At 34.2% G+C, this 11,365-nt stretch overlaps 1 protein-coding gene across 2 annotated transcripts; it reads right to left on the bottom strand.

Moving 5' to 3' along the window:
* Positions 1–607: 607 nt before the first annotated feature.
* LOC116124756 (glycine-rich RNA-binding protein RZ1A) lies at positions 608–6,751 on the bottom strand. 2 transcript variants are annotated; one of them, XM_031410493.1, is made up of 4 exons: positions 6,562–6,751; positions 4,399–4,517; positions 970–1,513; positions 608–884 (listed from the first exon to the last, which is right to left on the bottom strand). In XM_031410493.1, the coding sequence occupies exons 2-3, from the start codon at positions 4,507–4,509 to the stop codon at positions 989–991; spliced, it is 636 nt and encodes a 211-aa protein (XP_031266353.1). In that variant the 5' UTR covers positions 4,510–4,517; positions 6,562–6,751; the 3' UTR covers positions 608–884; positions 970–988. The 2 variants fall into 2 exon arrangements, with proteins under 2 accessions (XP_031266353.1, XP_031266352.1); XM_031410492.1 differs by having other exon boundaries at positions 4,399–4,522; positions 6,562–6,750.
* Positions 6,752–11,365: the final 4,614 nt, after the last annotated feature.

Below are 11,365 nucleotides of genomic sequence, written 5' to 3'. Positions count from 1 at the left end.
CACCCTCATAGATTGGGAAGTGTAGTACAGACTGGAATGCTAAAATAATAACATCTTCCTAATATCCCAAGTTTTCCACCATTGCGCCATCAAGAACATGAATGTGATTATATTCAGTTAAATAGCAGATCACTTGTTGCCGCTCAAAAGACTTACAATTTTAAAGTTTTAAACCGTGTCCAATTAGCAACAAAGAAACCCAATCATGTATCCATAAAGACCATAAACAGCGAAGTATCCTGCCAAAAGGTTAACATCATTAATATAAGACAAAAAAAAAAAAACAAAAAAAACAAAAAAAACAAAAAAAAAAAAAAACACAATAAAAAACACAAAAAAAAGCAAAACAAAACAAAACAAAAACCAGCACACTGAAAAGTATGTAGAAAAACATATTACCCGCTTGACTACTGTTTATTAAGCCAAAATGGGCATCTTACTTCTATGTACTTCTTTTACTTCCCAAGTGAGAAAAGGGAACTCAAAACTGTAGGTCCCTCATCATCAGTCCCCCAGATAACCCATCCACAACCAGACCACCATCCATAACTGCATTTGCCTATGCCATGAAGCAAATGAAAAACCTGGCAGCAATTTGGCTAGTTGCTTATAAATAAGTAACAAGAATGGAGCAGATATTATGGCATTCAAAGAGTAAAACAACAAATTCGAAACTTCATGTCAGAAAGCACAAGACTCCTTCAGCCAAAACATCAAATTGAGCATTTTAGGAACAATTAACAGTTGAATATTTGTGCCAAGTTTTGGAGTCAAAAGACTGATGTATGGTACTGATCCACCCAGAAAATAACGAAGAAAACACATCCAGTAATCAGAAGCTTCATGCTCTTCGGGTAGTATAAGCAGCGACTCCAACTCCCCTGCTGCAGCAGGATAGGAACATGATTCCATCAGTAAAACAAAAATGGTGATTAACATCTAAATGTTCAGTACATGCACTTAGCATACCAAGATCAGAAGCAGTCATTTATCCAGAACGAAAGCCTCCTGCTCCTCGACGTTCATAAGGTCCAGAACGGTCACGATTATAGCGATCACCTCCAGAACCACCACGACTGCCAGCATCTCTGTTGCGCCCACCAGATCGATCACCATTTCTGTCAGGACCATAACGACCACCGCCACCACCACCACTGTTACCATATTTATCATCCCTACCACCATACCTACCCCCTCTCGCCCCTTCATTAGGGCACTCCCTAGCAAAATGTCCAGGCTTGCCACACTTAAAACACTCTCCACCATTAGATCCACGCCCACCGCCATAGTCACGGTTATGGTCACGATCACGCCCACGATCACGGCTACGGTAACGGTCACCATCATGATCCTTTCCTGAACCTTGTTGTGGTTGAGCTTTATCCACAGTTATAGTTCTCCCATCTAAATCAATTCCATTCATAGCTTCAATAGCATCTTCCATTGCTTTTTTCTCGTCAAAAGTGACAAACCCAAATCCACGAGAACGACCTGAGAACTTGTCAACAACAACCTAAACAGAAACAAAGATTCTTGTTAAATCATATCATTACCATCAGAAAAAAGAATAAAGCAAGAAAGAACTTAAAATATTAACAACAGAATTCTATAAAACAATATTAAAGTTTCATCAAAATTTTATATGTTCATCAAAAGATGAGTTCTTCATACAACATCAATTTCCTTACCAAATCAACAAGCCCTAAAAAGAATAATGTCTTTAAAGTAAGTTAAATACTTCTTATTTCAGCAGCAAGACACTCCACAAGGTAACATAAAATTTGATAAGTATAATTTTTGAGAGAAGAAAAAATTATGTATTCAAATAGCAACCCTTATTGATCATAAAATGGCAATAGTCACAGAAAAACCAGAGAAAAAAAGATTCTGAATTAGTGAAGCTCTTAATAACTTGATAAAGCTTAAATAGAGCAGATTTAATGATCAACAGAATGAGAGATACTTCAAACCTTACCTAGTGAATTCAATTGCTGAAAACTTATAGTTTTTATTTCTATATTTAGAATGGCCACAAATGGTGGTGGAATATTTCCTGAAAGGGAAAGTCAAGACATTGGAAAATAAATCTGGATTGTCAATGAAAACTTTACTAGATAAATACTGGGGTCTTCCTTCAGGAGATAAGCCTAGATCCTCTAATTTGTTGGATTTGGTGGTTGAGAAAATTAAAATAAGATTTAAAAAACATATATTGGGGGATAAAAAAGAGGCTTCCTTTTGAAACAGAACTCACCCTAAGGACATTGTGATAGGCAACAGATCGATTAGAAACCCATGGAAAAACGTCTCTAAGGACTACCCTTCTGTTTATCACTCACACTTCCCAACGTAGGGGATGGAAGGCATTTCTGGTTTTGGGAGGACAAATAGATAGGAGACATTCCTATATGCGAATCATCTCTTATCTTCAAAGAATTTTTCCCCATATGATAAGTTTCTATAATTTTTAGTGTGGTATTCAACCATCTTACTTGAAGTTGGAACTGGAATCTCAAATTCAAAAGGAATTCCAATGTGAGAGATTCAAAAACACATAAAACTTATGGAGGTGGAGAAATGTTCAGATACATTAAATGGAGAAAGATGGAAGATTGTGGAAGATAAGACTCCTGAAATACTGGTTCCTCCTTTCAAGGGTCAGAAAAAAGCTTGCTTGTCTACAAGGGGGAGAATTACTTAATTTATACAGTCTCGTCTTATCTCCTTAATTATTATTTTAATCTTTGTTTAAGATTTAGGATATAGTGGTATTTAAAAATGAAAAGTTACAGTAGCAAATTCTATGAGAGACCTTTTGTGAGACTGGAAAGGAAGAAGATCAACCTTGTTAATTGGAACTTAATTTCTCATCTGTTGAGTTGTACAAAGCTAAAATAGGAATGAATCTTTAGAATAGGAATGAATCTGTAAAATAGGAAATTGTTGATTGTAGTTTATTATGTTTACAATTAGAGAGTAGTGTAACAAGTATATATAGATGTACTTTATTCGTCAATAATATCAAAAGTATTCTCTCCTTTCTTTCCTAAGCGCCAGGAAATCAAAAATTGTGTAATTTCCGGTGACCGTTTTCCAGTGAAGTTCAGGCTCCCTCCTTAAGGTGGGTTGAGGATTGGCAATTTAATGAAGAATGTAGATTTTCTCTGAAATGAATTCTCTTTCACAGGAGGTAATAAGAAGTATTCAGAAAATTTAAGAATAAGGGACTCTAAAATTGTGTTTAGATGATCCATAAAGAATTCATGGAAAGCTCTACCTCAAATCTACCTGATTTTTTGGAACCATTAGGAAATTATTGTTGGGCGAAGGAATAGATTTCAGTTTTGAGACAATGTGGCATTGGAGAAACTCTATCGTTTTTCTAGAGCTCACAAGGTGTCTTTTAAGAGTAGGTTAGTTTTCTCCAATAACTCATTTGGGTGCCACTTTCATTTATTTGAAATTTTGAAGGATCGTGATGTCAGTGAGTTAACATCTCTTCTTTCACTTATTGATATTTTCTTTAGGATGATATGAACGAGAACTATAGTTGTGGTAGGTTGGAATCCTTAGGAGGCTTTTCTTTTAAATTATTCTTCAATTGGTTGATTGGATGTTTACACAGCTAAAAAATTACCAACAAAGTTTATATGGAAGGCAAAAGTCCCCTCTAAGATTAAAATTTTGTCTTCGCTGGCTGCTCCTGGTATGGTTAATATTTTGAAGTAATAAATCTCGATGTCTCAAGTTTATTCATCTCAAAATAGGTGCAGTGTGTGTAGAAAGAAGCATAAAGCTTTAACTCTTTGTTCCTACACCACCTGTAACTTTTTAATTGGTTTAAAATTTCTAGTGACTAATATTGATTGTATTAGTACATAAGAATAGTGTCTCATTGATGATGGAATATCATTATGCATTTGGTGGAGAGCAAGTTGTGGTCCTTTGGAGAACCCTATTTTGGTTGTGGTCTTGGTTATTACGAAAGGGAGATATTGCATACTTGAGCTACAATGGGAAAGAATTCTAAATACATATATCAATAAAAGATATCAAGAGTGTTACATGTAAAGCAGGCCTATGTGATTGCTTATGAACCCTATCGGTAGTTACCCAAGTTCGACCCTTTTTTCCCTCATTTTTACTTTCTATTGTACTGACTTATGAAATTCTACACGCTGTCCAATTTTTTTCAGCTCCTAATAACCATCAAGCAAAGTCCAAATCAATCCCCACCTGACCTAAAAACTATCAACATTAAACTAAAGCCTTATAATATATTATGCTGCAGTACAACTCCTAAGCAAGCTAACAATTTAGGAAGGAAAACAAATTTTAAAAAAAAAAAAAAAAAAAAAAAAAAAAGTAAACAGTAAACATAATTGAAGGACTGGTTACCTTTGCCTCAAGAAGATGGCCAAACTTTTCAAATGCATCTTTTAAACCTCTATCAGATGTTGACCATGAAAGGCCACCAATAAAGCAACGGTACTCCACCTCCCCTGACATACTCACAGCTGGACTTTTTTCCGAAACAAAATAAAAAAAAATAAAAAAGAGAAAATCAGATCTTTTATTTCATTTGTCAAAACTATTGATCTTGTTATTGTGAGTTACATATGCCAAGTGAAGAAACAGGTTCATATCATAGCAAGTCCCCTAGAAAGAAAATTCTAAGAACGATGCAGATGTCACAAACAAAAATAGCTATGACTGCAAAAACCTATTCTTCTATAAATAAGTTATCATCCACCTGTAGACTTGAATGTACATAAAATATTACAATCATAAAACACTTGTGAATTATTGACATCAAATACTAGATCAAGATTTTCTTTAATATTTATGGGTTTGCTTAATAATGTAAACCTCAAGGTTATGACCCTGTAAACCTAAAGGTTATGACCCATGACCCAATTCTAACCCATCAAATGCGATAAGCCTGAATCAGCAGAACAATGATCGGCTCAGGTTTGCCAGAGGCTAGGTTTAAGCCCAATAAGTTATTTTTTTGAATTATAATCTACTTTTATAATTTTGACGACAAATAACATTTTCTTGTTATATAATTTTATGGATAACAAAATTGAAGATAATAGAGAAGTTTATTGGAGGATTTTATTTATAAAGAATAAGGAAAAAAGTATAGTTAATGGAGTATATATCCTTCGCCCAAATTCTAACTTGGTGCAACTCCATCACAAGCAAGTTATTGGAAGCAAAACATCACTGGTGACTGCTTGATCGTCAGAGACAACATCTCAAGGATTGACACTGACAGTGACAACCAGGAAAGAAGAGGGAGTGACAAGGGGAGACAGGGAGAGAAATTGAGAGAAAACATATCACAAAGTAAGTTATAGACCTAGTGCTGTAACTTATAGGCAATAAACAAGTGTACCTCTATGAAATTAATTCATTAACAAGGAACAGATGTCCAATTTAAAAATTAATTTTACAACATTTAGGGGTCAGTTTTATTCAGTTTGCTAGTAACCTAAAATCGCACCAGCACTACATTAATTTCAAAGGCATAAATATGTCCCAACCTGACAATCTATGGGTCAGATTGGCTAGCAAGTTTAATGCTCACCCCCGAACCTATGTGTTAAATTATTAAATTATTAAAACATAGTAAAAAAGCAGTGTTTCATGAGAGAAAATGCAAAAAGCGAAACAAATTGTGTATGAAGGCATTCTAAGGAGAAAAATGATTAGTATTACTTAAAAAAAGAGTTCTAAAGAGAAATGGTTAGTATTCCTTGGAAAAACAGTTATTTAACTAATAAATGCTATAGTTTTCTTCTTTTTCTTTAAATATCTGTAGTTTAAACAGATAAATTTTTTCTAGTTGATTGGTAGATGGAAAAAATTTTGAAACTACATGAGGTCCCTTTCGTTTTATGATAAAACTTAAATAAGGTTAATATAATTTCCGACATTTAATGTTTTTTGTAATTAGAAAGACCATAATTTCTTAAATAATTTACCTCATGTTTGCCCCACTGAAACAAAAATTGTGGATAGAAATGAACTCAAAATATATCTTGCACCAAACCACATCTTTATAGTTCTGCGCCTTGAGTAAATTCCCCGGACAAATTAACTTTGACAAGCACCAACTGCCTAAATAGTGAACCCTTGGAATGCAAAGCAATTTATAAACCTAAAAGCACATCTAAACCTAAGTCCAAAAAATGAAAACCAAACAATTAAAAAAATAAATAAATAAAAAACGCTTTGACTTTGTTTAGCTTGAGAAGCCATCACATACATCAATCATGAGAGTTATTATTGACTGTCGGTTTGACCATCTATAATTACAAGGAACAAAAGAAAAAAAACTCCGCCATTGACAAAAAGAAAAACGTTTTTTTAAGTATTTTAATATTCTAATTACTCACAGCTTACAAAACTCCAAACTTCTAAGATCTCAAGAAACTAAAGAGCAATCAAATTTATATGCAGTATAAAAATACTAAGACAAATTGAGACAGATCTAATTATATTAATATGGACTTCATTTAGAGGAATTATGATGAAAAGTGAGAATTTGCATACCAGAAAACACGCGTGAGAATTCGATTAGAAGAGATATCTTTTGGCTTCGTTTTGAATTCGATTCGAACAAACCCTAGAATTGAAGTGACAGTGAGAACCAGAATCAGAGACTACAAAATACGGTGACTACAGACTCGTTGTAGTGTCTAGTAGACTAGTTGAGATTCTGTTGTTACCTTTTCATTTTCTATTTTTTCCAAATGACCCTTCCAAGTTAGGATAATTATTTACATGGGATAACGGGTTATAAAACCCCTGAGGTTTGGCGAACGCAACATAAACCCTCTCTGATATGGGTAATGACTCAAAACCCCCTGTGTTTTTTACCTTTGAGTTAGTTTTAACTTTTAACAAAACAGAGGGTAAGAAAAAAATTTCCTAACCTAAAAAATAGATAAAACCCCTAAATTTAACCCATTTCTCCCCACTTCACCCTACCAACAAGCCATAGACGATGTTGTACCAAGCCATGGACGATGTCGTTAGGAACCCTACCCCGCAACACTATCATTGGAAAATCCTCAAGCATGCCGCAACCATTGGTAGTTTGTCTCCCATCGTCACCTCTTTGTCCCTCCTTCTCTCATAATTGTATGCTTGCAATTCCCTCCTGCTCCCATAATTGTTTATGGAGATGTGGTGTAGTGGATTTTCTAAGATAAGGCAGCATTATTAAACTTTTCAGCGATATTGATGCAGACGATATAATTTAAGAATTCTCAAGGACATATGATTATATTATTTTCTTATTTTTAGCTTTTCTTAAAGTGTTAATAACAATAATCCCCCGCAAGTATAATCAAAAAAATAAAATTCTCCTTGTGGTTAGAGAAATAATAGAAATCTCCTTACTGTTAAGTTTTTTGTGTTAAAATAAATGGCGCAATTAAATAACAGTAAGGCCGTTTTTGGCCATGGCTCTATGATCCATGGTCATGAAATGGCCAAATTTTGTCGTTTTAAAGCCAAATATGTGGCCGTGAAACGGCTACAGATCTAGCCGTTTCACAGCCAAATATCTGACCTTTTCACAGCCACATCTTTGACCGTGAAACGACCATAGATCTATGATCGATGGCCAGAAATGGCTTTGTCGGTGTACAACGGCCATTTATGGCTAGTCGTGCGCCATTCTATCGTCTACCAGTGGTGGCTGGCTGCCGGTAGTGGCTGGCTGCCGGTAGTGGCTTGGGGTGAGTGAGGGTGATTTTGCTACAAATTAAAGTTTTATATGGCTGTGGTGTTTTAGCAAAATTTCAAATGTAGGGGGTTAAAAAAATGGTTCAAATAATAATAATACTATTATCATTATATTAATATTTAAAAGGAAGGCAATTTAGTAATCTATATAACATACCCACCCATTTATCCTCCCAACCAAGCATATAACTATAACATACTCACCAATTTATTCGAACCAATCAAACACATTTCTGTAAACATTCCTAGTAGTCTTTAAGGTGATCTACTTTCCATTAATATAACATCACCCTATAATAAAACATTATCCAAACACACCTCGAGAGTTAAAGCAAATTGTGAGTTTATGAAGACAATGTTCAATGACTAAACTCAACAACTCATGAATGATAAATATGTTACCAAAACAATATGCTTTGAAGAGAGCAATAAATGCATTCAACTTGTAAACAATAAGTGTGAATAATGAATGCAAGAACAAGTGCAATAATTGATGTTCGACCAGTGAAAATGCAATGTAATAAAGAGTTGAGAGAGAGAGAGAGAGAGAAATGCTTAGCAATTTATTGTGGTTCAGAGCTATATCCACAAACCTCCTACATCCACTTCTTCAAGGCAACCTCCTTGAAGTTCCACTATAATTGGATTTCTCCCATACAATAGTTTTCACAAGGATTTTCACCTCACACACAGATTTATAGGACTGCAACTAGTTTTACGAGATTTCACCACCAACGAAAGGATTTAAAGTTTTTTGTGACTGATTGCCTCTTTCAAGTAGGCTTATACACATAATAAGAATAAATGATCTCTCAAAGGTTTACAAGATGAGTACAAGTGAGAGTATTGATTGCCTCTTTCTAGGGATTATATTAAGATGTTTTTCTTATCTCTTCTCTATAAAATGACCTGGGAGCATTGAACTTTTATAACCCAAAAAGAATTAGCCGTTGCAGCATTTAATGCAGTTTTGATAAAACTTGTAGAACCCAGAGGAACGGTCGTTCCATAATTGCGAATGGTCGTTCCTGACACAACGGTCATATTTTTCAGATCTATGTCAACTAGAACGGTCATTCCACCACACCGTATGATCATGCAAGACCACTGCACAGTCATTCCACCACGTGGAACGATCACATCTAGATGTTCTTCCAAATCTACTTAAATTTCCAAAGGAGTGAACAACCTCTTGGAACAATGTTGTGCAAAACTTCTTCAGATATGAACAATCATTCCACCACAAGGAACGATCATTCCAATTTTGAACTTAGAGTTTTGACTTTGACCTTTGAGATGAAGTCTAGAGCACAAAGTGATCTGGATTTGAATTATCTTTACTTTTAACCTTGGGTGCATGATCATGCAAGATGGTCGTGCGAATGCAGTCTCATCGTGTCGTACCTGAGCAGAAATTTGCTTATTACTTGAGTCATACCTTAGCATGTTAGGGTTAGTGTTCAATCAACTTTTTGGATAGTGATAAGAGCTTAGAAATACATATTTTGTTAGTGATTCAATTGAATTATTTGTGGAAAAATGTGTTTTTATTGCAAAATTTGAGTTAATTATTTCATAAATACCTTTTATGGGATCACGGGGTGTATTTTGAGTATTTTCAGGTTAAAAATGATATTTGAATGAAGAATAATGATGTCGATGGAAATTTTGACGAGTAGAAACAAACGGAGCAAGAATTGGAGTTAAAATGAGAAAGTTGTGACTCATTAAAGATAAGACTTAAAACCTGGAAATTGTTCAAGATGAGCATGCTTTGATGTTTTGATCATAATTTGAGCTGTAGAGATTGGAATTTGATGATTCTTATGGTGTTGGAAAGCTTATTCAGAGAGCTACAAAGTTCATGTTTATGAATTCACCAAATTCTGAAGATTACAGACTCTTGGGACAGAAAGAACTATCGATACACCGACCGTTTCTGTCATTGCAGCGATGAATTGCATGCCTGTTTGGGTTATTTTATTTTGCTAGTCTGCATCTGAATGGTTTAACCCATTTAATTCTTTCCTAATTAACCTCCAAACCCTAGCACTATAAATAAGGGTCTTTAATTAGTTTTTAGGGAGATTAGAGAAGGAGAAAGAGTGGCAACTATTTTGGAGATAAAAATTCTTGCAGTTTTCATTCACCAATTAGAGAAGTTTTTTCTTGAATACAATGGTTGTTTTTAGTATTACAATCATGAACTAAATTTCTTTTCGAGGGCCAAAGATGTAGCCCAATTTATGAATATGTGTTGATTTTATTGTTGTTAATTTTAATTGAGCATTAATTCCAAGTTTTATTATTGTGTGTAATGCTTTCAATTCTTATAGATACGAGAGTTGAATGATATCATGGGTTGGGTTGAGATCGAGAGATGAAACTTGATTGTTCTAAGGTAATAAAACCATAGATTGAGCTAACGCTAGAGATAGGTTACCGCGATCTGTGAGACTCTGGTAAATTTCATAGAACTTAATGATCTTTAATCTCTTAGCTTCTAAATCCACTTTAGAGATATTTTGGGTTGTTGCTTAAGGGTTAATTCACTAATTATTTGAGAGAAAGTTAGTGAAATATTAGGGAGTTTGGCCTTTAAAATAAGCTTAATTAGGTTAGCAATAAATGTTAATACATAGGATTAAATTGTGTGAAATAAGTACCCTAGGTTTAATCATTTTGATCTTTTCACCAGAGTATTAGTAAAATTCTACTTTTGTTTAGTTTTTAGTTTGTTTTATTTTTCATTAAATCATTCTTAAAATTTTTTTTTATCAAATAGTAATAAAATAGATTAGTTTGATACTTAGTAAGTAGTTCTCTTGGGATTCGACATTCGTTTACTCGAGCTTTACTACTTGCGCGATTTCGTATACTTGCGAATAGCCTGTCAAGTTTTTGGTGCCATTGTTGGGGAACTATTTTTTTTAGCAATATCAATACAAGCTATTTTGTTGGTAATTTTAATTTTTGATTTTTTTTTGTTTTTGTTTTTCCTTGTTATTTTAAGTAGTTTAGTTTTAATATTAGGTTTACTTGTTCTTTTATTTTTATATTTTGTTTAGTTTACCAAAGTTTTCTTGTTTTTAGGTCTTAGATCATGCACATAACAAGAGTGTAGACTTAGTTCCTTTTGGCTCTAAAATTGAGAGAACAATTCAACAGTTGAGAAAAGTGATGGCAAGTAACAACTATATGACGCCTTTGGAATGGAATTTTTCAAGAAGAGTAGTAGGAGTTCATGAATTAGACGATTACATTGCTTTGGCTACTCAAGTTTCAACTATTCAACAACAATTGGGTGCTGCACTTAAAGTTAATGCTATCAAGTCTCCTACTTGAATTTGTGAAATCAGAGATTGCCAAATAGGAAGTCCGTTTACACAACCCGAACAATTCAATTACGTCAACAACTTCCAAAGAAGTCAAAGGAATCCTTATTCCAACAATTATACCCTAGCATGGTAGAATCATCCTGATTTCTCTTGGAGCAACAACAATGATCCTACACCACCTCGTGAAATCAAATTTGGAAGATGTGCTTGCCAAGTTTATTGAGAAGTCAAGCAAACGATTCGACAAGCACCACATTCTTCTCTAA

The sequence above is a fragment of the Pistacia vera genome, unplaced genomic scaffold, assembly GCF_008641045.1.
Source record: "Pistacia vera cultivar Batoury unplaced genomic scaffold, PisVer_v2 Contig155, whole genome shotgun sequence".
In the NCBI taxonomy this organism is placed as follows: domain Eukaryota; kingdom Viridiplantae; phylum Streptophyta; class Magnoliopsida; order Sapindales; family Anacardiaceae; genus Pistacia; species Pistacia vera.
Note: the sequence above shows the minus strand (reverse complement) of the source record. Positions and strands in the feature narration are given on the sequence as shown.

Coding starts and splice junctions, on each gene's coding strand:
- LOC116124756 (XM_031410493.1), bottom strand. CDS start 4,509: ATGTCAGGGGAGGTGGAGTACCGTTGCTTTATTGGTGGCCTTTCATGG. Junction 1,514..4,398: donor GCCATCTTCTTGAGGCAAAG/GTAACCAGTCCT, acceptor GTTTCTGTTTAG/GTTGTTGTTGACAAGTTCTC.